Source organism: Leptonychotes weddellii, chromosome 4 (genome assembly GCF_054177405.1).
Source record: "Leptonychotes weddellii isolate Sample4059 chromosome 4, ASM5417740v2, whole genome shotgun sequence".
Lineage (NCBI taxonomy): Eukaryota > Metazoa > Chordata > Mammalia > Carnivora > Phocidae > Leptonychotes > Leptonychotes weddellii.
Genome location: NC_138372.1, coordinates 10777389 through 10805242, shown reverse-complemented (window position 1 = coordinate 10805242; position 27854 = coordinate 10777389). Strand labels below are relative to the sequence as shown.

General features: G+C 59.9%; 1 protein-coding gene across 1 annotated transcript; it reads right to left on the bottom strand.

The window, feature by feature from the left end:
• Window positions 1-52: 52 nt before the first annotated feature.
• On the bottom strand, window positions 53-26687 carry EPHA2 (EPH receptor A2). The gene is made up of 17 exons (XM_081817549.1): window positions 26502-26687; window positions 21930-21997; window positions 19839-20508; window positions 11508-11663; window positions 11082-11414; window positions 10495-10610; window positions 9683-9836; window positions 8915-9014; window positions 8367-8422; window positions 7996-8121; window positions 7709-7894; window positions 7457-7518; window positions 7136-7345; window positions 6775-6924; window positions 5892-6085; window positions 5124-5279; window positions 53-1008 (listed from the first exon to the last, which is right to left on the bottom strand). Exons 1-17 carry the CDS (start codon window positions 26584-26586, stop codon window positions 903-905), a joined length of 2928 nt encoding a protein of 975 aa, XP_081673675.1. The 5' UTR covers window positions 26587-26687; the 3' UTR covers window positions 53-902.
• Window positions 26688-27854: the final 1167 nt, after the last annotated feature.

The window sequence follows — 27854 nt, the reverse complement described above, 5'->3', positions numbered from 1 at the left end:
ACACAGGGCCTCTCTCCGGCCCCACTGCTCCCTCCAAAGACTCAAAGCAAGATCAGTTTGAATCATCTGCAACTTTATTCCAGAGCAGAAATAAGTCATTTCCTAACAATAAATATAAAAAAAAATAATAATAAATTAAGGTTCGAAAAAATACCCAACAAAAACAAAATCAGTAACACTGACATAGTGAATGTTGTCTAAAGGGGAGGGAGACCGGATGGACCGGCCCCCAGCCTGGGAATGTCTGACACAAGCCACCGTCTGCCCCCCAGCCCTGGCTGGGCCCCCTGCCACACACACATACTCCCCACAAAGTACAAAATATATATTTAAAAAAAACCTCAACACAACCAAGCATCCTGCGAGGGCCCCAGGGAAGCAAGATTCGGCCCGTTGGGGCTGAGGACAGGGCCTGGGGGGCTGAGGAAGGCACCAGAGGGACCGGGGAACCACTTTGGGTCTTGCCCAGCTGAGTTTGCTGGCTGTCCTCTTCTCATCTGTGGGTGGCGCTGGAGGTACCCTGTTCACGTGGCCACAGGCTAACCTCTCCATCTCCCGAGGCGGCGCAGGGGAGGTCAGTTTGGAAATGTCCTGTGTCTGTCCAAATGCCTTGGCGGGGCTCCCGTCCCAGGGCATGCTGGGAACATGGCGGCACCTGCTAAGTGCTTGGCAGTCTGTCCTTCATAGACGAAGAGGCCCCCAGCTCGGGGTCCCTGAGCATCTCCCCAGTGTAGGCCAAGGTGTTGTCCAAGACCTCCCCCCCAGCAGAGGCCTCAGGGTGGCATCAGTAAGGAATAACTAGAAATAAATAAGGTCCCTGGTGGCCCGGTGCAGAGCTAGCAGGGAGACAACTCAGCTTCTTCAAGTATTCTTGGCCAAGGGGGTTTGAGGCCTGCCGGGGCTCAGATGGGGATCCCCACTGTGTTCACCTGGTCCTTGAGTCCCAGCAAGCTGTAGGCGATGCGTTTCTGGTGGCCAGGCAGCCGCACCCCAATCCTCTTGATGTCCCTGTGGGGGAGGGAGAGAGGGAGTTAGGGGCTGGGGCTGGGGGGAGGGGAGAAGAGGGAGTTGGGGGGGGGCCGGCAGAGGCTCGATGGGAGGATCCACATCCTGAAGGCTTGCTAACATCCACCAAGTTAGGAAAGTGATAGAAGCACCCACTCTGTGAGAAGCTTCTCCCCTCCCCGGTGCAATCTACACCATCATCTGTGAAGCAGGGGCTCTTTTCACCGCCATTTTGCAGAGTTGGACATTTGAGGCTCAGAGAGCCTCCTCCCGGGAGCAGCGTGGACGCCATCACTGGGGGCTGGGGAGCGGGGGCAGGGACCCTCTAGCTGTTGCTCACAGCTCCCCCCACCAAGGCCTCTTCCCAGCCACCGCTTTATTCCACCCCTCCTCCCTCCGAGTGCCCAATGCTGACAACTGAGGAAGAACGCAGGAAACACTGCAGGGGGACCTCAAGGGTTAAACTTCCATGTGCAGAGGGCTAAGGGGAGGGGCTTGCGGTCACCAATCAGGTGACTAGGTCACCCCAAGGCAGGTGTTCTCCCTTTAGCATCCTCAATTTCCTCACCTGTAAAATGGGATGAGTGCCTCACTGGAGGGTGGGAGATCCCCCGGAAATGGGTGGCAGAGGGGGAAGGTGGCAGCCAGATGGGGAGATGTGCCCAGGAGCCCACGGCCCTCTCCTGCCCGCCTCAATCCCCTTGTAAAACCACTTATGCTCCCAGGAGCCCTGGAGCAGGACGTTTATTGCTCACTCTGGGGCTTTTCTCTTCCACCACCCTCACCCATCAGCCCAAACCCATGAAAACACCCAGGTTTTTATGGGCCGTCTCCCGGCTGTAAATGAAACTAATTATACAGTGTGAGCTCCTGTTTGCAATTCTGGAGACATGACTTTCCCACAGTCTCTGGGAGCCCTCAGAGAAGCGCTGGGCAGGGAAGGGCAGACCAGGGTGCGTGGGGAGGATGGCTCAGGGACCTCCAGGAGGGGCTGGTTGCTCCCGCCGCAGCAGGAAGGCCAGAAGTCAGACGCCAGGGAGAACTTCCCAACCCACCACTGCGGGCCATTCTAACCGAGACAGCTGGGGCTGTTGAAAAAGCAGCGCTGTTTCCCCCACACCTATAGGTCTCCAAGTGTGGCTTCCCAGGGAAGCACTGGGACCCCTGGGGAAGGAGGCACTTCCTGAAAAGGCAGGATCCCAGGCCTAAGTCCAGACTCACTGACCTTGAAGTTCTGATGGGGGGCGGGGGCGGCAGGGAGTCTGCATCTTATCAGGTCCCAAAGACCCTGATGTATGATTTAAGAACCAGTGGGTTAAGTGAGTGCTAGGAGGGTAACAGCAGACACCTAGTCCCCTGGGCTCCAGGATAGGCCTGGTACACAGTAGGTCCTCAAGAAGTATCTGCTGAATGAATGAGTGAACATGGAGCCACTACCCAGGCCGCCTTGGGCCCCTCTCCCAGACTGGTATAGTTAATCTGACAGGGTGGGAGTGAGGCTGCTCCCGAGACTCGTCTAGGAAGCAAAAACCCTGGGCCGGGAGGCAAGAAACCAAATTCTAGTGCTGGACTTCATCAAAGCCTTGGGCAGGTCCTGTCCTGTCTCTGAGCCTCAGTTTCTGTATATGTAAAATGGGAAGCTTTGCTTAGATGCTCCTGAGCTACCTACCCCAGCTCCACTCTTTTCACACAAAAGAGACCCTGACACCTTCCCTGTCTCATCTGCTAACCACAGAGGCACATAAGATGAGAGTCACAGACCGTCCCAAGACCGTTCCTGCCCCAGCCTCAGTTTCCCTCTTGTCACTCCCATCAACTCTCATCACAGGGGTAGGGAGACACACGACCAAGGCTACCTTTTTCCTGAGCACTCTCAATGCCGGCCCTGGCCCTGGGAAATCCAAAGGCCACACCTCCCCAGCAAGCACCTACTGTGCACTGGCCCTGGGCACAAGGAGTGAGAGAGGGCTCCTGGAGCCTCACGCGTCAGTGATTCATTCCCTCGGCAAACAGTGCACCAGCACCAAAAGCCTATGCTGAGGGCACGTGGAGACCATAAACCCCATCGGCCTGGGCCCCCCTCCTAGAAAGCTGTGTTGCGTCGCCCCAGACACTGGACAGGGCCTCTTGCTGGACTGGGCATTTTCTGGGGCTACAATATCTACCACTTCCTTAGTTCCTCAAAAGACATTTAGAACCACTAGTCTGGCTAGAAACTCAAGCAACTCCAAAATAACCTGGTGAATGCTCAACCCGAGAAAAGGTGGCAAGCAGCCGGCCCCTTGGAGGGGATGGGAGTGGGGGATGGAGGGGACACTGAAGCCTAAACCTTGACCCAACCCCATCCAGGAAAGTGCTGCGTTCTGAGACCAGCTCCCTGCCTCCCACTGGGACTCAGGGCATGTGTAGACACAGCCTTCGGGGTAAAAAAAGTGCTCTAAGATCCCCATTCATTTCATTTATTTGAAATAAAGAAGGAGGCAGTGGGGGTGAGTCACGCAGGCCCCAGCTCGGAGCACCAGCAAGCTGGTGGGAGGCGGAGGGAGCGTGGAATGACTTCCTGCCTTTATTCGGGCCTTTCAAAACACAGCGCACATGCACTCACACACACAGCCTCCATCCACCCAAGACAGCCCCGTCCCTGCTCGTGGGAAAGGAATTGGCCAAGGAGCACCCCGGGCTATTTCGGGAAGCTTCTAAGAACATGTGTTTCCTGTAAGCCCTTCTCCTTGCCCTCTGCTCCGCTCACCCACAAGAGTAGCTATGCTGTCCCCGGTGGGAGCCCCTGGAGGGGCCAAGGGGCTGTTCTAGGTTCCCAGACAAAAGGAGGGGGTGCAGGAACCCTGGCCTCTGCCCACAGGCTGCGGGCTGAGAGCAAGGAGGTCAAGGTGGGGAGAAGAGGAGAGTGACAAGGGTTAAGCCCCTACTGTGTACCAAGCACGTCACCTGCTCTCACCCATGCAAACTGCACAGCAGGGAAACAGGGACCAAGGCTCAAAGATGGAACCGAATCTGACCAAGGTCTCCTGCTAGGAAGTGGCAGATGTGGGACTTGAAGCCAAGTGTGACTGCAGAGCCCGAGCCTGGGACCCACCCCCTCTCTCCGGGCCTCCCTCTGGCCCACTCTGGCTCTGTCTGACTCCCCGTCCCCTGGGATGGGCCACCGCCTGGTCTAAGAAGCTTTGACCAGCAATCAGCAGCCCAGCTCAGCGGTCTTCAGAGGCCCTGGAGAATGTTCTTGCTCGGGCTCAGATCCCAGAACTTCTGTGACCCCGAACTGTGTGAGGCCCGGGTGGACCCCTCCATGTGATTCCCAAAACCTCCCAGCCCCAGGGCCCATTCTGGCCCTGACCTTGGACCCTAAACAAACTGGGCTTTTGGGACTTAACACTATTTTTAGAGGCACAAAAGGCTAAGAGGATCATGTCTTCTCCCTCCAGGGATGAGAAGAGGTATCCTTGCCAAGGCCATGCTGGGAAGGGTCCCTGATGTTGGAGGGGAGAGCAGAGCTCCCACAGGGCAGCCTGACCACCATGCGCGGAGACGTCCCCAGGAGGGGATGGCCTATGGCACTCTCTCCTAGGCAACAGCCAGGAAGTCCAAGGGCTCTACCCATTTCTCTTCGGCACCCTGGAGAGGCACCCTGCCTCTAACTGGCTGTGTGACCTTAGGCAGGCTACCTACCCCCTCAGCCTCAGTTTCTCCACTAATGACCTCCGTGGTCCCTGAGTTCTGGGCCCTCACTGACCAGGGCTGGAGCTCTACTGGGCCCCTAGTGGCCACGGGACCCTGGGCAAGTCATTGCACTTCTCTGCCCCCCCGGTTTCCCACCTGTCCGTGGAGAGATGGACAAGCCCCACCTGCCGAGTTATCCTGAGGCCTGATTCAAAGTGCTCAGGCACGCAGTCAGTCCACAAGAAACCCTGCTCTGATTAGGACAATGACTATTATTTTCCCATTCTGGAAAAAAGCTGCAGGAAGAGAGGGAAGCCAGGCCTGAGTGCCCAGAATTCCTGGCTGCCGGCCTGGCTCTGCCCTTCCTGGGAAGCCTCTCTGCCCCCAAAAGGAGAGGAAGAGGGGCGTGGTGGGCAGGTGGGAGAAGGTGGGGCCGGACTCACTCGTTGCTCATCTGCACCACCTTTTCGATGGCGGTGTAGCCAGCCGCAAGGAAGTGCTCTGTGTACTGCTGCATCTTGATGGACTCGAGCCACTCGGACACTGTGCGGAAGGGCACCCCCTCGGAGCCGCTGGTGCTGGGCAGTCGGATGGACACCCTGCAATGGGAGTCACCCACCTGCCAGTGAGCGGCTACAGCAGCCGGCCCGCCCCGGGGCCCCCAGCCTGCCGCTCCCCAACCTGGGCAATTCACCCCACCCCACCGCCCCGTGCCTCAGTTTCCTTATCTGGGCAACCGAGAAGCCCAGTTGGGTAGGGTTCAGGGAGACAGGCTGGCATGTCAGGAGCACTCCTGCTGCCACCCCACCCCACCCCCTCCCCCTGGCAACACCACCACCAATAACCACAAAATAACAAAATGTTAAGATTCAGGTTCCTGGAGGCACAGCCCCAGCCTGGCCACCTGCCAGCACATAAAATACTTAATCACCCTGTCTCAGTTCCTCATCAACAAAAGGCGGATAATTATAGGACCCATCTCATCGGTCGTTTGAATGAGTTAAAACATGTCAGGCGCTGAGCACAGGGCCCGGTGCATTTCCCATGTATGTCAACTGCTTCTCCTAGTCTCATCTGAGCCCCCATCCGGGGTAAGCAAAGCCCACACGGAAGTCCCGAGCCCCCTGCCCACCGGCCCCAGCTGGCCGCCACCCCGCAGCGGCTCAGGAGTAGAACTGGGGGCCGCCGTGCATGGGGGCTACGGAACTCACCGGGGGTCAAAGTCAGCCAGGGTCTTGAGGGAGTCGGGGGCTCGGATGAGCTTGTCCAGGATGCTGACGATGTCGGCGAACTTGGGGCGGCGGGCACGCTCCTGCTGCCAGCACTGCATCATGAGCTGGTAGATGGCGGAGGGGCAGTCCATGGGCGTGGGCAGCCGGAAGCCGTCGTTGATGGCTTTCATCACCTGGGAAGGCCGGACGGTCAGCGGTGCCCGCTCGGCCGCCACACCCCTGCAGGCTCCCTGCGGAGGCCCGCGCGTGCAGGTGGGCACAGGAGGGAAGGGGAGCCCCAGACACAGAGGGGATGAGCCTTCTTTCTCGAGTCCGACACGCAAGTGTCAGAGGCACCAAGGGCAGGCGCTAAGGGGGCGGTCTCCGGAGCTCCACGGAGGAAGGGGCTCCTGACCCTGCTCCCTCCGGGGCAGCCCAGGCAGCAGCCAGGCTGTGTGCCCTGCAGCCAGCCTCCCTCCAGTCTCGGGACGTCTACACCAGCCACTCAGCTAGAGCCCACCTCCCGCTCCGTGTCGTCCCCCCACTCCCTCGCTGCACTCAGTCTCCAGGCCGCGTGAGGCACCAGGCGAGCACGCGCACACGCACACAAATGCATCTACCGCACGCACACACGCGCACACACAGGTCCGTGCGCACAGGAATGCACACCCCCTCCCCACTACCCGTTTCCGTGTCCTGCCACCGACTGGAAGCAGGGGCTGGCTCTGGAGCCCAGCACAAGGCCTGGCCCATAGTAGGCCCTCGATAAACATTTACTGGACGTACCAGATGAAGATGAGCCCCCAAAACTCTCCTCTGCCTGGCCGCCCGGGCGCAGAAAGGAGTAAAGGGCTCCAGTTCAGGGCAGGGCGCGGGGGCCTACCTCATGGTTCGACAGCTCCCAGTAGGGCCGCTCGCCGTACGTCATCACCTCCCACATGACGATGCCATAGCTCCACACGTCGCTGGCGGAGGTGAACTTGCGGTAGGAAATGGCCTCCGGGGCTGTCCAGCGGATCGGAATCTTGCCGCCCTGCAGGGGACCCAGGCCCGGTCACTACCGTCCCTCTGGCCAGCCCTAGGACTCTCGCAGCCAGTTCGGATAGAGCCAGGGCCCCTGGCCCATGCTCCCTGGAGGCGTTCTTGCCTGCGGAGGCCCACGCCCAGGTGCACAGGTGAGGGGACCTGGGGCAGCGTGGAGGCCGCTTCACCCCCGGGGGGCCGACAACTGCCCTAGCGCTTACACTGGTGGTGTAGGTGGCCTCGGGGTCGTCTTCCAGCACGCGGGACAGGCCGAAGTCGGACACCTTGCAGACCAGGTTGCTGTTGACAAGGATGTTGCGGGCGGCCAGGTCGCGGTGGACATAGTTCATGTTGGCCAGGTACTTCATGCCGGCCGCGATGCCCCGCAGCATGCCCACCAGCTGCAGCACGCTGAACTCGCCATCCTTCTCCTGCGGAGCACAGGCCCTCAGCCAGCAGCCCCCGAGCACAGCGGGGCACCCCGAGCAGCCCCCAGCATCCACCAGCCCCGGGTTCCCACCTACCCCGACCCGCAGCCTCACCCGAAGGAACTTGTCCAGGGCCCCGTTCTCCATGTATTCAGTGATGATCATCATGGGCTTGTCTGCAGAGGGCGGCACAGGTGTGAGGGGGTGGCCGGAGGAGTAACGGGGGGCGTGAGTGGGGGTGGCGGTGGGCACAGCTATGCACAGAGCCCCCCCCATTTGGTGGCCCTGGCAGCCCCTCTTCACCCCCACTGGGGGTGGGCAGGTCCTGGGTCGAGGTCCCGTCCCCACCCTGGTACCAGCGCTCACATTTGGAGACAACTCCCTCCAGGCGGATAATGTTGTGGTGGCTGAACTGGCCCATGATGCTGGCCTCGCTGAGGAAGTCCACCCGCTGCTTCTCCGTGTAGCCGGCTTTCAGCGTCTTGATGGCCACGGGCACCTCCTTCTTCCCTGATGCCTTCAGCGTCCCCTTGTACACCTCCCCAAACTCTCCTGCGGGAAGACGAGGCGGGAGGAGCACCCAGTCAGCCCGGCCACTGGCCATCGGGCGCCCCCGACCGGTCCCAGGCCCCCCTGCAGGGCGCCACGCTCACCTGCTCCAATCACCTTCTGCCGCGTGACACAGGAGGGGTGGATCTCGGTGGTGAACTTGAGCACCGCCTGGTTGGGGTCCTCGTATGTGTGGGGGTCCACGTATGTCTTTAGGGGCTTCAGTTGTTCTGGAAGGGAGGAGGAGAGGCAGGGTCCCAGTTTGGGGAGGGGTCACCCAAGAGGAGGAGGAGGCGGCCACACGATGATCGCTGAGCTTCCAGCTCAGCCCCTCTGAGGCGCCCAAGGAAGCCCCAGGCCCCCTCCCCGCAGAGCCCTGGGAGCGCCCTAGCTGCCCCATCTCCACCACAGAGCTAGGGGGCTCTGGGGGGGCTGGCAGGGGCGGAGCTGAGCATGGAAGAGCGCTGCATCTCACCTGACTTGGAGAAGTAAACGTCCTCTGAGGACTGGCGAGTCCGCAGGCTCTTCCTCCTGAGAGAAACCCATGGGGAGCCAAACACACAGGGGAGGTCAGCGACCTGCTCTGGCCATGAGCCTCCTGCCACCCGCCCCCCCACCTCAGCCGCCCCATCCTAAGCTGGGGCTTGGTGTGCTGGGAGAGGCGGGGAGGAAATGAGCAAGCAGGGCTCCCTCCCTGGGATCTACACCCCATAATGGCCCCTTCAGTGGCCATAATGAAGGCTTTCCTCATTAGAGCTCCCAGAGCTTCCTGTCTGTGTGTCCAGAGGAAGTGTGGACACACCGTTACTAACGAGAGCAAAGATAATAACCGCCACGTCCCGAGCCCCCGCGGTGTGCCAGGCACTGTGCTGGGCACTTGACAGCTCACTGCATCTTCACGGGCCCCCACGAGGCAGGGATTAGATTACCATCAGCCCCATTTTCCAGACAGGAAACCGAGGTTCCCGCCCCTCTGCATCCCACCTCAGCCCCTGGGGAGCCGGGGCATGGGCTCCGACGAACCTGCGATGGATGAAGAAGCCGATTCCTGCCAGCACCAGAAGCAAGACAACGCCAACGGCCACACCGCCTATCACGGCCATGTTGCCAGATCCTTCCGTGGCTGTCAGGGGAGACCAGCTGATGACAAGGGAGCCCCCCTGCACCCTAAAACATGGCAATGCCCCCCTTTTTCTTCAAGATTTTATTTATTTATTTGACAGACAGAAACACAGAGAGAGAGGGAACACAAGCAGGGGGAGTGGGAGAGGGAGAAGCAGGCTTCCCGCCGAGCAGGGAGCCCGATGCGGGGCTCGATCCCAGGACCCTGGGACCATGACCTGAGCCGAAGGCAGACGCCCAACAACTGAGCCACCCAGGCACCCAGCAATGCCCCTTTTGCACCCAAGGGCCACTTTAGGGACATGTGCTGGATGCCTTTACTTGTGATGGTTCATGAGAATATTTATTCCCATTTCATAGATGACAAATGACAGGTCTTCCCTAGGGAATACGGTAGGAACCGCCAGGTATGTGGGACTTTTTCCACGACACAGGATTGGAACTGCATCTGCCAATGCTGGACCCCATGTCCCTCCTTCTCACAACACTGCCCTGAATGCATGTCCCTGGGACCCCTCCCCAGACTTGGGGTCGATCCCCACCAGGCTCTCCTAGGCCCTGGCTGACCAGGAGGGGGGCATTTCTAAGTTCTTTGATCCATTTCCTCCTCCCAGACGTCCCAACTGTTCCAGGGCCCCGGCCCAGCCCATGCCCTGCTGCCCAACTCACACAACGTCTGGAACTCATGCATCTTGCTACCAGCACCCTGGCCCTCCTGCGTCAGCGCCTGCACCTGGACCAGGTAGACGGTATCCGGAGCCAGGTCATCCAGGGTCACCGAGAAGCCCTCAGTGCGGCGCACGTTATAGCTGTTGGAGTCCCCCTGTGGGTGCGGGCAGGGCGGGGGCATCAGCTCAAGCCACCAGGGACCACCCCCAGCCCAGTTTAGCAAGGCAGCTCACATTAGCAAACTCGATGCTCTTTTTTTCTTTTTTAAGATTTTACTTACTTTTTTTTTTTCAAAGATTTTATTTATTTATTTGAGAGAGTGTGAGCACAAGCACGGGGAGGGGCAGAGGGAGAAACAGACTCCCAGCTGAGCGTGGAGCCCAGTGCAACACGGGGCTGGATCCCATGATCACAAGACCATGACCTGAGCCAAAACCAAGAGTCGGACACTCAACGGACTGAGCCACCCGGGCGCCCCTTGACGCTCTTAACAGTGCAGGAAACTGAGGCTTGGAGAAATGAAGTGAGTCACTCAAGGTTCCAGCCAGCAAATGCATGACCCAAGACTTGAACCCAGGTCTGTCTGATCGCCAAGACCTGGCTCTTTCCCCCACCCTGACTATCTCTTCTGGGGATTCCAGAACACTGTGTCTTCCCTCCCACAACTCTCTGCTGCGCTGGCCTGGGAGAGGTGACTCTCAGGAAGACCCCAGACTCAGTGTCCTCATCTGCAGAATATGGTAAGCATCTATGGGACCAGGCCATCCTCTGCTTACAGCCCAGCCAGGGTCAGCCCTGACCCCTTGAGTTACCTTCTTGTGATAGGTGACCTCATACTTCCACACACGGCTCTGCTGTGGTGGGGGGATGCTCCAGGAGACACTCAGCGAGGTGGTGCTGCGGCCCTCCAGTTTCACCTTGGGGGGCTCTGGGCAGGACAGTGTGGGGGGGAGTGTGAGGAGCCACGTGGGGGCAGTCGGGGGAGGGGGCTGAGTGCCCCCAGACCCAGTCCCATCCACAGCCCAGGCTCTTCAGATCCCAAGCTGGGATTCTTCTGGCTCTGGCACACGCAGAGCCGCAGGCCCTGGACCCCACGGGCTGGCACATATGGGGGCCCTCTGAGTAGTTGTGAGTGCATAAATAATAAAAGTCAAACAACAGCTAACTTCTGGTATATCCCGTCTGTGGACAGGCACTGTTCTAAGAGCCCTATATATAATAATTTACTGAATCCTCTTGAGAGCCCTATTACGACTCCCATTTTATAGGTGAGGAAATTGAGAGGGCTCACAGAACTCGGACGTAACCCCACAGCCTGTGATCTTTAACCACTGGATGCTGCCTCCCTCTGGACACAGCCAAGCCCTGGGTGGCCGTCCTGCCGACGCGCGGCCCGCACCTGTCTGGTTGATGCTGACGCTGGCAGTGAGGAAGCTGCGGCTGGCCACCAGGCCCGAGACACCGTTGCGGGCCTCCACGGCAAAGGTGTAGTTCATGTGCGGCTCGAGGTCACTGACGGTCACACTGGTGCGGGTCAGCGCGTGCGGCGGCTCGGAGTAGCGCACGCTGGCCTCGCAGGGCCCGCACTCGCCCGACTCGGGCCAGCACTGCTCACAGGTGACGCGATAGACGATGTCGTCCCGGCCCCCGCTGTCCTGGGGGGGCGTCCAGCGCAGCTCCACTTTGGCGCCCATGCCCACGGCCGTGAGGTAGTGCGGGGCGGAGGGCGGGCCTGCACAGAGGGCAGAGGCCAGAGTTCAGACCCCGGGAGCCTGGACGCCACGTCCCCCCCCGGCCACCCTCCCTGACCCGCAGCAAGACTCACGAGTGCAGGGCATCGACAGCAGGTCCTGAGGGGCCCGGAAGTAGCCTTCCTCACACTCACAGAAGGTGGCCCCCTCGGGGGCCAGCACCGTGTGCACGGGGCACTCCAAGCAGGGGCTCTCAGATGCCTCGGGCTTGAAGAATCCAGGCGAGCAGGCTGGCGGACACAGGGATAGACATCAGTTCAACCAGGTCCCACCTGAAGCGACTTTTCTAGTGGGACCTCGTCGTGGGACCCCAGCAGGTTGCTAAACCGCTCTGGGCCTGGTTTCTCGTTGGTAAAGCATCTTGTGAAGACCAAGTGCACGGCAAGCACACAGCTCACGCTGGGCACCCAGGAAGGGCCTCTCCCGTGTGCTCCAAACCTCTGCACACCACCCCCCCAACCAGCTCTCGCAACCAGGGCCACAGCTGAGCCTGGCGTTCAAGGCTCACATCTCACCCGAGGATCCCATCTCACACCTGGCTCGGCACCGGACGGAGCATGCTGCCCGCCTGCCTCCTCCCCTTTAATCTGTGCAGACCAGCCCGATGGGTCCCCACCTCCCTTAGAGCTGCCCAGGGCAGTAAATGCATCTTCGCCGCTGGCCTCTGTTGACCCACTGTCACCACCGCCTTATCCCAGCGGCCAGGCACACCCGTTCAGGATGCCACCCCTGCGGGTGTCCCCCCTAGCCCAGGACCCGCTTGCCTTCCTGTTCCAGGGCTGGCCCACCAGGAAGCAGGAAAGGCCAGGCCCCCAGCACCTTCTGTGGAGCTACTTCCAGGACCGAGTCATTTCCGCCCCTTACAAGGGCAGCCAGGAAGCAGCATTTCCTCCCCCGGTGGAAGGTCCTGTCCTGGCCCTGCCGGCTAGGGGCTCAGGCACCTGACTCCAGAGGCTTCTTCCTCCCACCACCCTATCCTGCCCCTGCCCCTGCCCCAAGCCCCTTCCTGGCTTCACAAGCAGGAAGCTGCCCAGACACAGGGCCCACGGTGCAGGGCTTGGGCAGCTGCCGAAGTGGCCAGAGTGGGGGGTGGGATCACCCAAGGGACCTCTTCTGCAACCCACCATTACTGTACCCACCTCCATCTTATTCACCTCAGGACATCACTCTGCGGCATGGCTCAGGGAGTGGGCCTGCGTGACTATGTCTGCCATAAAGGAGTAGGGGAGAGCTAAGGAGGTCTGAGCAGTCATAGAGGGGATATTTCAGCTGGGGCTTAGAGGCTTAGTAGGAGTTCGGCAGGGCAGAAATGTTGGAAGGAAGAGGTAGGGGTGAGAAAGAACAAGACTCATACAGAAAGTATGAGTGGCTTTCTGGGCATAAATGGGGGGGGGGGAGGGCGGGGAGCAGGAAGCAAGAAGGCCGAGGGGTTTCCAGGGACCACACTGAGTGAGGCCTTTAATGCCAGGCCAAGGAGCCAGGATTTTATCCAGGGGCAATGTGAGCCATTAGGATTAAAGGTTTGATGCAGAGCAAAATGGCACAGTCAGATCCACACCGTCGAGAACATTCTCAAAGTCTCCCTCCTTGTCCAGTTCCCTTTGTGAGCAGAGGTGGGGAGCAGGACTGGGAGTCAGGGGACAGGCCTCAAAGGACACCTCGGCAGCCCCTCTCGCCCACCGTGAGTGAGCAGCTTGTCCCGCCACGTGCCGCCACCACGTCAGAACCGCAGCAGAGGCCCTGAGGGCGCTTGTCCAGGACACAGGGGGCTGCTCTGTGCAGTGACACAGTGACTGCTGATTAAGCACCTCCTGTGTGCAGCTCCTGGACCACACACTTCACATTCATTCAGTCCTCACAACAAGCTTGTCTAACTTGGGCACTGTATCATTCATTCCACTTTTGAGGGGACAAACCTGAGGCCCAGAGAGGCAAGACCACTTGTCCTAGGTCAACAAGCTCCTAAGACACAAAACCAAAGCCTAAACCCAGGACACCTGACTTTGAGCCCCTCTCCTCCCACATGCATCTCATTTTAGAGCAAAGAGAAACCAACGTTCTGAAACGAGCCTGAAGAGACAGATGAGTCCTGACCTGCTTTAATAGCCGGAAGATCCCAAGACTAATTTCAGAGCAGTGGGGTGGTGGGGTAGGGGTCGACATAGGTCTTTTCAAACGCAGCACATTTATGGCCTATGCGAAGAAAGCGTAGAAGCAATCCCACAGCATTGGTTGAGGAACCATCTCCTATTGTACTTCAGCAATCCACATGTATTTTTTTTTAAGATTTTAATTTTAAGTAATCTCTGTACCCGATGTGGGGCAAACTCACAACCCTGAGATCAAGAGTCGCATGCTCCACCGACTGAGCCAGCCAGGCGCCCCTCATGTGTACTCTGCATTCCTCCTTATATATCTGTCACATTACAAAAATAGCTGTCTCCTCCCCAAATCTTCAAGTAAAAATGAGACTCCAGAGAGCCGGGCCATTTTATCTTGGGATTTCAATTCCCCCAAGTGCCCTGATTTGGCCCTGGAGGGGCCTATACCCCAGGTAAGGGCTGGCCCCAGCTATCCAGGCCCAGCGGAGTCGGGGTGCTCGGGGGACCCCTAGAACCACCTTCCAGCCCAGACCCTCAGGCTGGGGAGGGGACCACAGGCCCCCACGGCTCGGGCTTGGTTCTACCGAAGGCGTTAGCCACCTGCCACCTCCCCCCCACGACGCCCCCGTGCAGCCCCCCACCCAGTCCTATGCCAAGAGGAGGAACGTGGGGTGGGGGAAGAGTCAGGTTCCATTCTTTGGCCCCAGAGCCCGGGGGTGGCCTGACTGCTGCCGGCAGGAAAGAGGGAATTTGGAGAGATTTCCGCTGCGGATATGCCAGATAATACAGGGGAGAAGCAGCATCAACAGGGCATGTGCCGGCCTGACGAGAATGCGCTGCCCCCTCCTCCCACCGCGCGACAAGGGGCTGTCCCCGGGGCCCTGCCAGAGTGGGCCAGTACTCAGGGGCCCCGGGGTTCACGGGGAGGACACCAGCAAGCCCCCGTGTCTTTCTGACCTTGCCTGGCTGGGCTTCCTGGCATTCTGGGCACACATCGGGCGCTCACACACACCCAACCACAGCCACGTGCACGAAATACCCACAGTCCCTTAGCCGGCCGGGGGACTCCTATGCACCCTTCAATACCCTGCTTGAGCTCCTCTCCACAGCCCTCCCAGACTGCCCAATTTCTGGCCCTCTTCTGCCCCACGGGGGCAGCTGTTACTCAATCTTATGTTTACCAGATAGAAATGGAGCACTTCCTACGTGTCTGGCACCATCTGGGATATGATGGTGAGGCAGATAAACACCGTTTCTGCTTCAGGGGAATTCACAGCCTGGCTTGTGTACTCCCTTTGAAATGGCTGCTGCTCCTATTAGAGCCCTCCGTGGGACTGGCAGCAGGCGCTGAGCCCGATCTCTCTGTGGCGCTTGGCTCAGCACAGGGTTCGGCACGCAGTAGGTGTGCAGCTAACGTTTGCTGACTCGGTGGAGGGACGGGTGAGCGAATGAATGAGTGAGTGAATGTGTGAGTCAATGGCTAACCCTAGGACGTGTACATTACACACTCGCCCCAGGAGTGAGTGGTGTCGCCGTGCCCTGGGAGACCCTGCGGGGACGGCGCCCCAGGACGTCCACCTGCCTGGCACAGGAGCCTGGCCTCGGCACACCTGTGGAGAGCTTCTCTGGCCCGGGGTTGACTGGCGGGCCCGAGGCCACACCAAGCAAGGGAACTGGGCCACGGTGGCTGCACCCAGAGCTGCACCCCGGTTTTTCCAGTTCCCGATGCCCGCCTCTCAGGTGGCAGCGTGGAGTGACTTAGGGACATACACCCTCTGGAGTGACGCAAATCGCCCCTGGCGGAGCCCCTCCCCCCCAGGCCCAACCACCTCCCCAGCTGGTAGTGGCGAGGTCACAGGGTCAAGAGGTCGCAGTGGCCATTCACCTGGGGCCAGTCACCTCCCCAGCCCTGGAGGCAGAGTGTGGACTTTGTCTTGTGCCCTGACAGGCAGCAAATGGTGACCCAGAAGTCATCGACCCTGCCAATGAGGGGAACTGCTAGCTCCTGACCCTGGGGGCGTCTCATTCCCCAGCGGCCCGGCGGCCCCATGTGGGGATGTCCCTCCGGCCTGACTGCCCCCTTCACACACACCCTGGAGAAATCTTCAGGCACATTCCTCCCCGGAAGCCTGTGATAAGCACCGCTCCCCAACCCCCGGCCCCGCCGCCCCACTGCCCCACCACCAACCTCCACCTCCTGCTCTCTCCCCACCACCAGCCTTTTATCTTCTGTTTGCTTTCCCTGCCTCCTTCCTTCCGTTCTGGGGACCCACTTACCTCTGGAGGGGGGGGAGGGGCCACCCCATGGAGCTGCCAGCTGAGGGCGGGGCAGGTAGGGCGCAGAGGTGGGGGACCAGCCATCCATGGCTCCCACCCCAGCAGGCCAGAGGAAAGCACAGAAATGAGGCCAATGAGGCCAGGGAAGTGACGTGCCCAAGCGTCAACAGCTCACAGAGCCCCCGGCCTGGGGATCAGTCATGTCCTGACTGAGCGGGGCTTCTGCCCATTGCTCCTGACACAGCCCGGGGCCCACCTGCCCCGAGACCACCTTGACCGGAACTGTCCCCTGCCCAGGGAGTGCCTCCTCTTCAGCTATGGACCCTGGGCTGGGCCTGGGCCACTCAGGATGCCAGGACTAGGACCCTGCTTCTCGCCCCGCGTGGTGAGGTCATCCAGTCAGCTGCTTACCAGGGCAATCCGGGTTCTCAGGCTTTTGGTAAAGGTCACGGGAGGTAGATCCTGATCACTAGGTCAGCAAGGGTTCAACCCACCCATTTGACAGGCGGGGTGAATGAGACCCAGAGGGGACTTGCCAAGGGCACACAGCTTATGGGGAGGACACACGCCAGGAGCAGCAAGCTGGGGACAGTACACCGCCCTCCTCGTGCCAGGCCCCCGCTCTTTTGGTCACTGGTCACTGTGTCTTCTCTGGGCCTCAGATTCTCATCTATAAAATGGAGCTAATGTCCTCAGCCTTTCCGGGTTTGTGAAGACTGAAGGAAACCACATGAAATGCTCAGCCTGGTGCCTGGACTGTGTAGGGTGTCTGTATGAATTGGGCGGGGGGGACACAGAGAAATTAGAGAGGAGACATCCCCAGGGGGCTGGGCCCCTTGAAGGCGCCTCCAAAGAGGGAATGCCCCACGGTGCCCACCTCCAGCTCTGGCCTCCCAGCTGCTGGGCTGAGCCTTTGGCCAAAGCTGCCGGCCACCTGCTCACCTGGCCGGCAGTGCCCACGGCCGAGGCGCCAGGCAGGGCCCCAGCAGCTCAGCGGCCGATGCCAGCACAGGAAGCAGAGACAAAGCCTCCCTGGGGGAGAGGATGGGGGAGAGGCCGGTCAGCATGAGCGACTCCACTGTCCCCCAGGCAGGGCCGGGGCAGGGCGGGGGCCTGGAGTGAAGCTGGCTCATTCCTGACATAGCTCGGAGAGCTCTCTGGGCAGGGTGCCCACCTGTCCGACCGCAGCACCTGGGAGGTGCCTCCCTTCTGTTGTCCATTTAACTCTTTCCTGAGTGCCAAGCTTCCTGGGGAAAGAACCCTGAAAAGCAGCAAGCTCTGAAGATGACCTGGACCAGGTGCTCGGTGACCTCAGGGAATCCACACCCCTCTCTGGGCACGATTTGTCATCAGTAAAAGCCCCAGTGGGAGAATCTGGCTCCACAGCCCCGGGGAGGGTCAGGCGAGGAGGGCTGACCCTGCACCTGCCTCCATTTCTCCCTCTGTGTGCTCAGTAACAGCCCCCGATTATCCACCCTCCCACACCAGGAGCCGCCATCCGGGGGCTGCCCGGAGAGCTCGTGCTCCATCCCCTGGCCAGGAGCTGAGTCAGGGATTCCAAAGGAACCGGTCATTTCCCGCCCCATTTCCTGACCCATCCTCCGGCCTGGGCGCCGCTGCATCGCCTGGATTCAAATCCCGCTGTGACCACACATCGCTGTGTGACTCCAGGCGAGTCTCTTCACCTCTCTGAGCCTCAGTCTCCTGTCTATGAAATGCCTCGAAGACAGGTGGGCCCGATTCAGCAAGTGTGCTGATAAAGTGCTCGCCTGGCTCCCGCCAGCCTGTGGAGGGCACCTGTCTATAGGAGCTCCTGTTTTTATCTCCACTGGCCCCACGGTCGGGGGCTGCTGCGAACATCTGCAGGGATATAGAGCAGTCAGGCTGGGGGTTCCCAGCCATACCAAGGGCCCCTAAGAACCACGCTGAGGGATCTCAAGGAGAAAAAATTGGGGCAACAGGTAGCTGGCCGTTGAGAGCGTTCCACCAATAAAGTCAAAGATTTTGCTCTTGGAAACCAGTCCTCCAGATCCGGGGCCTACTCAGCTCTTCACTGGCAAAGCCTGCCAGAACCCTGACCCCCCACCTCTAGGGGAAGGAAACCTGCTCCCCGCTTACTGGAGAGAGCCCCCCACTCCTCGCCCCCCCGGACAACCCCAACATCCACTTATCTCTGCAGGGCCTGAATCACCAGCCTGTGGAAAGTTTTCAGCTGCCCCTCACTCCCCACCCCTGCATTCTTGTGTGAGGATGTCATTTGGGAGGAGCCTGCTCGACCCACTGGGCTGCCTAGGCCCCCCCACCCCGCAGTCATTGTCTGAAACTGGGAGTGTGCACTGGAGGTCACCTAAAGCAGGGGCCGCCTCGGGAAGAGAGACTCGGCATGGGGAGCTGGAAGGACAATGGGATGGTAGGAAGGGCTGCAGCAGAAGCTACACCACGGGCCTTCTAGGGAACTTCTCATCCAGGGGTTTACAGACTGTGTTAAGCAAGGTTCTGAGGATTTGTTTGAGGGGGCAAATGGAGCCCATCAGAAAAGGCTTTAGGCTCCTCCAACATTTCAACTTACTTCGTCTGTCACACGATCTATGGCTAAAAAACCAAGGAGAAAGCCTTCTTATTTTAGGCCAGAGATGAAGAGAGATTTACCCAAGATCTCTTGCCCAGTGGGTACATGCAACTGCAGGGACTGAACCCCAATTTCTCAACACCCCGCTTATCTCAGCAAAGAAATTCCCAGAGAGAGCAGATGTGCTGGTCTTCCAACAGTTGGCCTGCATTCCACAAATGCCCTGCCCCACAGCCATTTCTAGAAAAAGTCACCCATTGAAAAAATCCACACTGCTGTAGAGATTTCCGCTGTCACAGGCCCCAACCGTGCCAAGCCACAGCCTCCTGATGTGAGCTCACTGATGCCCAGGCCCTGTTCCCAGACAGAGTCCCAGAGAATCGCCCCCCGCCCCCTGCGCCCCCGCCGCCTGCTTCTATTTGTTATCAGTTAGAAGATTCATCAGGAAAACCTGGGTCCGCGGCCCCGGGGAAGGTCAGGTAGGGAGGGCAGATTTTGCACCTGCCTTCCACTCTGACCTCAATGCAGACATTTTTCAAAAGCTCCCCAGGTGATTCATGTACAGCTGGGGGGTGTGAATCCTGGGTCCAGTTCCCTCACCACCATGTACCAAAGAGCAGCCTGAGACCCAGAGAGGTTAAGTGACTTGCCTAAGGTCATGCAGTGAGCTAACAGAGATGGAACGAGCTCCAGGAACAGGACCACGTGTCCACGGTGCTGGTATATAGCCGATACTGAAGTTATATTCGTGGAATGAATCAAAAATAACAAGCACACCTACGTATTAAGCACTGAGCTAAGCACCCCATGAGCGTGAGGTCATTTGATTATCATAACAAGCCTACAAGATGGGCACCGTGTTCCTCTCCATTTTACAGAGTGGGCAACCAGGCACAGAGAGGTTAAGAAACTGGCCAAATGTCACACAGCTAAATGTAGAGCTGGGATTTGAACCCAGGCATTTTTGTCCTAGAATCCTTGCTCATAACCTCCACAGTATACCGTTTTTTAATTTATTCCTTCTCAGTGAATGAGTGACTCCAACCATAAATAAGGAAACTGAGGGGCGCCTGGGTGGCTCAGTCGTTAAGTGTCTGCCTTCGGCTCAGGTCATGATCCCAGGGTCCTGGGATCGAGCCTCACATCGGGCTCCCTGCTCCGCGGGATGCCTGCTTCTCCCTCTCCCACTCCCCCCACCACTTGTGTTCCCTCTCTCGCTGTGTCTCTCTCTGTCAAATAAATAAATAAAATCTTTTTAAAAATTAAGAAAAATAAAAATAAGGAAACCAAAATCCAGGAAGGCTCTGCGATTTCCGCTCACAGAACCACCACACGTCAGAGCAGGGGTGACCTTCCCAAGGTCCCGATGGTGCCAAAGCCGACCCTAGAACCCAGGAGCACAGCCTCCCCCCACCCCCAGCACCCCCTTTCCCCTCCAGCGCCGCACCACCACTCACCCTGGCAGGCGTCCTCCACCTTCTCGTAGCCAGCCTGGCACAGGCACTGACCGATGGGCACCAGCCACTCTCCATCCACCGCGCAGTGCATGCGGGGCTCTTCGTCCCCCGGCGGCACCACGGCGTGCTCCACACACATGCCGGCCACCGTGGCCAGGGAGGGCGCGTCGGAGCCCGCGATGGTCTCGGGGAAGCGGGCCAGGCCCTGCAGCAGCTCGGGGCACTTCTTGTAGTAGACGCGGACGGAGAGCAGCGCCACGCAGGCGCCGATGTCCTGGAAGGCCAGGTAGAAGCCCTTGCGGCTGAGCGGCCCCACGGAGCGCTCCTCCACGTTCAGCTTCACGTGGCGCGCCTCGAAGTCGCTGCTGACCGTGATCTCATCGGGCGCGATGGTGTCGATCTTGGTGAACTGGCGCTTCTGGAAGTTGGTGCCATAGTCCACGTCCGACTCGGCGTAGTAGAGGTTGAAGGTCTCCTTGCAGGAGCTGGCGCCCCCGGGGAAGCTGTTGCAGTCACGCACGGTGAACTTGAGCTCGATGAAGATCCGCTCGGCCTCGCCGCGGTACACCCAGTTGGTGCGGAGCCAGTTGTCCTGGTCGCCGGCCACCACGTTGCACACGGAGTACATGTAGATGGGCATGTCGTCCATGATGTTCTGCATCAGGTCCCACTGCGCGGGGGCCGGGGGGGGGGGGACAGGTTAGTGTGGGCAGGCGCCCAGGGAGAAACTGAGGCCCAGAGGCAATGCCCCCAGGTGGCAAGCATCAGGACGGTGCTTTACAGTTTTTAAATCTTGGCTTTGGAACAGATCGGCACATGTTCTTCCCTCCTCAGAACATCAGCTCAGTCTCCTCTGGGAAGACTTGGGCCAAGTGTCCCCCCCTCTGGCTCCCACAGTCTCCACGTCCCCTTTATCACAGCACTTGGCACCTATGTGGTGATACCTACATCTGTCCGCTACTGGATTTTGAACTCACTGGGGCAGTGGGTACCCCGAATTCATTTATGCATCCCCAGGGCCTACATGGAACAGAGTAGGTGCTCAGGAAAGTATCTGTTGAATGAACAACTGAATGAATGAATGAATGAATGAATGAATGAATGAATGAATGAAAGAAAGCAGAGGAACTGGGGATAGAGGCCTGGGCTACACTACATGACATTGGCCAAGGCCTCACTCAACTGCCCTTGGGCCTCAGTTTCAGTTTCAGTTTCCCACTCTGATGGGGATGAGTGGGTTGGATTAGGTGATCTGTGTTTCCTCCCAGCTGGACATTGCAGGATCCTGGAAATCTGTAGAGATGTATCTCAAGCCTGCACAGGGCTAAGGTGACCAGGGACAAGCACGTGACTCACACAGACCTGGCCAGCAGTGGAAACTGCCCCAAGTAACCCCCTGGAGACGTACTTCTCCCCGCGTCAGGGCCCCAGGACAAACTCAGCAAGGGCCTATTATACAGAGGGGAATATCAAGACCCAGAGAGCAGCAGTTATCCTCCGCAAGATCATGCAAAGCCGGGAAAAGGATCCATCCCAGTGTCTTGCCCTCCAGTCCTGGTGACAGTCGGGCAGGGAAGGGGGGCAGGTCTTGGGTGGGGATAAGGCAAAACAAACTCAGCCCCTAACAGGAAGGGGAGGTAACAGCTGGGGGAGAAGGGAAGGGGGCCGAGCAGGAAGGAACTGGATCCCATTTCCCAGGGGCTATGGGGACCCTGTCTCTCCCTTACCCCTCACCTTCTAGGCTGGGACTTTGAAGACAGGGAGCCTTTAACCCCTTCCTCCCAAGAGGTAGATGGAGAAAACTAGAGGGGGTTCCTCTGAGCATTGGCCGGCTGGGCATCCAAGGGTCCCCTGCTCTGCTGGGGCCTCCAGCTGTCTCCCCAACCCTTTCTGCCTCCCCCTTCCCCACCAACCCGCAGCCCCCCGCCCTGGTCTGGGATGGCAGACTCTGAGCCCGGTGTGGGAAACAGGAGTTTGGTGTGGGAAACAGGAGTTTGATCCCTGACTGAGCTGTTCGATTTAGGTGGGCCCCATCCTCCCTGGGTTTCAGTTTCCCCATCCCCATGCCCGCACTTGACCTTGAAGGCTTACCCCTTTGCCATATGGGTGCGTGAGCCAGCCGAGTTCCCCTTTAGCTGCGGCAAAGTCCAACAGCACAACTGGAAGAGACAGGAGGGAGGGCCCGTGAGCTTGGGGGCGTCTCCAGGAGTCAGGCCGTGGTGGGAAAGGTGAGAGTCCCCCAGGAGCCCCAAGAGGCCTTTACGGCTTCCTCAGCTTTCATAGAGAGACCCTACTATATGGGGTTACTATATCCCAAAGACTTGTCCCTCAATGGAGAGGGAAACAGGGACCCAGGGAAGGGAGGGGACCCAGTCAAGGCCATGCGACAGGCTGGGTGAGGACTAGGCCCCCTGTCTCCCAGGCCACAGCTCCAGCCACGCCACCCCCCCCATCAGCCCCCAGCTGGGCAGAGCAGGACAGAGCTCAGCTCAGCAGGAGGGACAGCAGCTGGGCAGAGAGCTGGGGCGGGCAAGGCTGCTAAGTGACACCACGCCCACCACATCTGCTTCCAGAAACAAGGCCCCTCAGCAGCACTTCACATGCATGTGGGCCTCGGGGGCACTCGTGTCTGCTCCTGCCACATCCCCCCCCCAGCATGAAACACCCTCATCCTGCCCAGGCCACGTAGCACACACAGACAAGGCACACATATGTGCATCATGTCTCGTGGCACTCTGAGAGGGCTGTTAACAGGTGGGAACAACTCCAGGGGAGGAGAGGGGGGACGATGAGAGGGGGGTTTCTGGAAACTGATCTTCCCACCACAAAAGCCACAGAGCAGGCAGGATAAAGCTCTGAACCCGTAGGGCCCCTAGGAGGGGCCCAAAGATATACACAGCTGGCAAGGTCCTGTCCCTAGGAAAGTCGCTCCCACTGCCCTGTCCTTCATACCCTGGCTACTGCCCTATCAGCGGTGCCTGGGGGGAACAGAGCTGGAAAACTTTAGAGGGGACTTCCAGGCCCAGAGGGATCAGGGGCCAGGTTCATGCTGTCCGCAGAGAGGCATCTGGAGCCTGACAGAGGGACACGTTGTCAGTGGCCTCCCCTAGATCTAGCCCTGCCCTTGGGCAGCTCCCATCAGTCCACCCCTGGCTCTTTGCCAGGCTCAGTGGCTATAGCCAAGACCCAAGACCCCGGGGAGCATCCCTCCTCCATTGCCAAGTCAAGTCCAGGTAGCTGCCAATAGGCGCCACCCTCCCTAGAGAGAAAGGACACTGGGGGAGCTCAGGCAGAGAACCTAGACAATGTCGACCCCGCCACCCCCCCGCCCCGGATTCAGAGGGTAATAAAGCCATGGGGGTTGGTGAGGACCAAGCACTCACTTCCTTGGACCCTGGAGCATGAGGAGTATGGCCTCAAGAAGCGGCATTCCTCAAGCCTAGGTCTTGGAAGAATAACTCTGAGGGTGGAACCCGGGCAGGCAGGGAGCAGAGATGGGCCGGATTTAGGGGTGGGGATGGAGTGAGGGGACTGAGAGAGGAGTCTTGGAAATCCTCTCCTCGGGTTAGGATGGCCTCCTCCCCTGGGCTGAAGGCCCCTAGGCCTGATGTGAGGCATGGCCACCCGCCGCTGAGCTGGGCCAAATCTCTCTAGGAAGGGCCCCACAGCCCAGACCGGGAAGAGGAAATCCGATGTGGCACCTGTCCCAAGGCTACAGGGATAGGGGAGGGTGGCTGGAGCGGGTGGGGTAGGGGCGCAGATTTGTTCGGGCATGCCCAGGGCCCAGGCTTGGAAAACTCACTCACCCCACTAGCAAATGGAATGTTCTGGCTACAAAGGAAGGAATCTGGGGGTTCCTGGCTCCAGCGGGGTGGGTAGGAGGACAATGGTGAGTGCCCCCCACAGTTCTGTATATCCCCTCCTCCCCAGACTGGTAGGGAGCTGCAGACTGTGCCCCTGAGGGAGGGGGCTCAGGGCTCCCAGGCCCTGAAGGGTTAACCTGGCCCAGAGGGACCCCACCACCCCTGCTAGAGCACATTCCCCTTCCAGCCCCAGGCCTGGCTCTAGAAGTATCACGGGGCTCCATCTGAGAAGAAAAGAAGCCTTCACACAGGAAGGAGCCTCCCCAGGGGGCTTCCAGCCACAGCCCCCTCCCCGGAAATTCCCTAGAACCGATCACCAGGAACCGGAGCCCAGCCCTGGTGCAGCTCTCTCTCCCTGAGCTCTTCAGGGACAGAGGGCTCCGGTTCCCTGGGAGGGGTGGGGGGGGCCAGGGAGCCCCTTGGCTGCCCCTGAAACCCTCACTGAGAGGCCCTGGCTAGGCAGGGCTCATCCGGGAGCCCTCAATCCCTGTCGCCACCCCCAGGAAACCTCCCTCTCTGACTTCGCCTTCGGTTCCATCTTGAATGTCATATTGCTTTCTTTACTCAAACACAGCACTACCTGGGGTCACCTCCCTGCTCCCCGCACCCCACTTTAACCGAAACCAGCTAATTCCTAAAGAAAGGGGGGGACACAAGGGGCTCTGTGGGAAAAAAGGAAAGAGAGGGCAAACGGGGCTCTTACGGAACCCGGCCAAGGACTTTCCAGGGCCCCGGACCATTCTCCAGCCCCCTTCCCATCAGCCACCTCATCAGCACCACTGCATCCGTGCCCAGCTATTTTGCTTCCTAGGAAAATCAGCCACGAAACCACAATGCCAGGGGCCCAGGGCTCCAGCGGCCCTAGAAGCCAGCCGCTCAGATCTGACCCTCTGTGCAGAGGGCCCTGGCTGGCGAGGGCTTAGCTTGGGCCTCCCTCAGTTTCCCCATTTGCAAAAAGAGGACAGATACAGTGGCTCCTGAGAATCCAGATAGGCTCCATCTGGGTCTCCAAATACATTCTGGCTCCTCTACCCCCAGGGAGGAGGCAAGAAAGGAGAAGGGAAGTGAGCAGAAGCCTGGGTTAAGGGTGGAAGGGGCCTGTGTGTCCTTCTCTCTGCCCACACACCCACCCCCATCTACCCCCAGCAGACCCACCACCACCACCGTGGCATACCTAGTGAGTTGTTCACAGGGACTCTTGGAGCCTAAGCAAAAATGTTCCCCCACCCAGGACTCTCCAATACACACCCTCTTCCTCCTCAATCCCATGGAGGGGGTGGCTAGTGGGCTAGGCTGGGGAAGGCACAATGGGGCACAAGGACCAGGCGGCTCCAGGCTTCCAGGCTGGCCGCCGGGCACCCGCTCAGCAGCTCAGTAGTGTGGGTCCTGTCTAATCCCCTCACCCCCAGGACAGCCTTCCAGAAAAGCCTGTAGTGATTCCAACTGTCTCTCCCCTTTTCTCCAAGCACAGTCCCCCAGGAAGGGGGAGGACCAAAAGCTGGCGGGTGGTGGGGTGAGTATTGGAGATGGTAGAAATCCCTGCCGCCCACTCCTGCAAGTTGGGACCCGGAGCCCTGACCCATACAGGAACTGGAACAAGATGTGCCCCCCACCTCCACCTCCAAGAGCTCCAGCTCTGGCCTCTTTTCCTCCCAACTTGGAAAAGCAAAACCTCCCACCCCTTTTTGGGAGGCAGAAAAAGAAAGCAAGGCTCAAGGAAACTTCTCACCGGCCCGGGGTTTCCTCTGCACTTCCCCCTTCTGGAGGCTGCGGAAGCCTCGCTCTGCCCAGGCCGACGGGGAAAACTTGCTCTCACTGTTGGAAACCGAAGCCGGCCTCGGCTGGACAGGAAGGTCCTCGGCCAAGGGCAGGAGCCCCCATCCGCTCTGCGACCCTAGCCGAGGGGCAACGCCCCCACTCACACACCTGCCCCGCCCAGGTCAAAGTCTGCGGGCCCCTCACCCGGCGCCACTCCGGGAGCGCTGGGGCGGGGGTGGGTGATTCAGTCCCCCACCCCCGGATGCCCGGACTCCCCGGTGGCCCTGGGGTGACGGCTCCACACCTTTAGGGACCGCGCCCCCACCTGCCGCATTTCCTCGTTCTGAGTCACCCCTTGCTCAGAACGCTTGACTTTGGGACTTCCTGTCCGCACTCGCGGCCCCGAACCTGACCCCCGAGCCTGGGAACGCGGGTTGGGAAGACAGGGAGGCTCTGCGTGGGCAGGTTGGCCCGAAACTCCCCCCATACTCTCCTGCCCGACTAGAGGCAAAGGGAGGCGTGGAGAAAATCTCAGGGGGCAGGGGCTTCCGCAGGGGGCTCCCTGCCGGGTGGAGAGCCCCCTCCCCAAAAATGAGGGGCCTCCACAGGAATGCTTCTCCGCAAAATCGGGGCAAGCGGATTAGTGAAGACAGGTCACCAAGAGGCTAAGTCCGCGGAAAGCCCCTCAGACACCCCGTTCTCCAAGGGACCCCCGCGCCCCCATCGGGACGTGTTTCTGAAGCCGCCGCCGAGGCTGCGACCGCGTGGCCGGCGCCGCGGCCCCTTCTCGGTGGCCTCCGAGCTCCGCGCGCCCGGCCGCCCCCCTTAGTCCCTGGAGGCCCCGCAACCCCGGGCGGGGGGTCCCCGATTCGTCGCGAAGGCAGCGCGCGCGCCCTCCCGACCCCAGCACGCCGGGGCTGGCGGTGCCAGGTCGGTTTCCAAAGTTGCGCGCGTCGCCCCGCGGGGCTCCGAGAGGCTCGGGGTGCCGGGGTCGGGCCGCTCGGGCTGCGGCGGGCCGGGGCGGCCCCACGCGCACACTCACCTTCTTTGCCCTGCGCCGCGGCGGCCGCGGCCAGCACGCAGCCCCACAGCAGGGCCAGGCAGGCGCGGGGCTCCAGACGCTCCATGCCGCCTCCTCGCTCCGGGCCGCGTCCTCGGCGCCCGGCTCCCGCACGCCCGCACGCCCGCACGCCCGCACACCCGCCTCGCTGCCCGCTCCCGCCCGCGGCCCGCGCACAACTTCTCGCCTCCTGCCCCAGTCTTAATGGAAGTTGGGTGAGAACCGGCTCGTGTTCATTCATGCCCCGCGCTGACGTCACCGAAGCCACGCCCTCAGGAATGTCTTTAAAGGGGCAGGGCTGGCACCGGGCTAGAAGGGAGGGGAGTCCCGAGGGGTTTGGGGAGGACTTTGGGGCCCTCTGGACTCCCTGGCGCCCCCCAGGCCCTCCCAAGTTTCAGCTCTGAGCCAAGATCCTCGGCCCAGACATGGGGATGGTTGGCGCTGAGCCATCCGCACTCTCACCCTTTGCCCTCGGGATGGGGCTCAACGTTGGCCGGCGGGCCTGGGCTGACATGGGCTGGGGAGCAAGAAGCAGTTGCCTCCTCAGAAGCACGCCTATGAGGGGAGCTGCGAAATAGACCGGGATGCCCCTCTTTCTAGGACCTCTGAAGGGCGCACCAAACCGGTGGAGGTCGAGGAGAGCATCTCTGCTCAGGAGCCTTCAAGAATATCGTAATCTAAGAGCAACCACCTCTAGGAATGAGTCAGACATGGATTATCTCATGTAACTCTCCTCTGGGAGGCAGGTATCATTATCCCTATTTCACAGAAGAGGACACTGAGGATCCAAGGGCTTACACACATGCCCAAAGATTGCACAGCTCAAAGGAAGTAGAGCCAGGATTTGAATCCAGGTAGTTTCTGCTTCAACCGCTGCCAGGTGCTGGGGAAGGGCAGGCAGGAGGCTGCTGTGTGGAGCACCCCATCCCCCACCCCTGGCAAGGCTGAATCTGTCGGTCTGTTTCAATACCTTGGAGGGCACCTGCCTCCTCCCTGCCCCTTCAAGGGGCCCCTCCCCAAAGGTTCCTCAGACATGAGCTCATCTCCCCTCCCAACGGAAGCGGGCCGGAATTAGTGAAACAAACGGGAAATGTCCTCTCACCTGCCTGCGGGCCACCCACGGCTGCCTGTTGCCCAATCGCCATTTGGCCAGTCCGGGAGGAGCAGCTGTAACAGGCCTGATTCCCTGAGAGACTCCAGGCCCCTCTGTCCACCTCCCTTCTCTTTGACCCCATCCTTGACTCTCCTTGACTCCCCTGGACCTGTTTGGCCAAGCTGGGCTGCTCCAGTACCCGCATCCTCCCTACCAGATGTGGACATCTTGGCCTCTCGGCC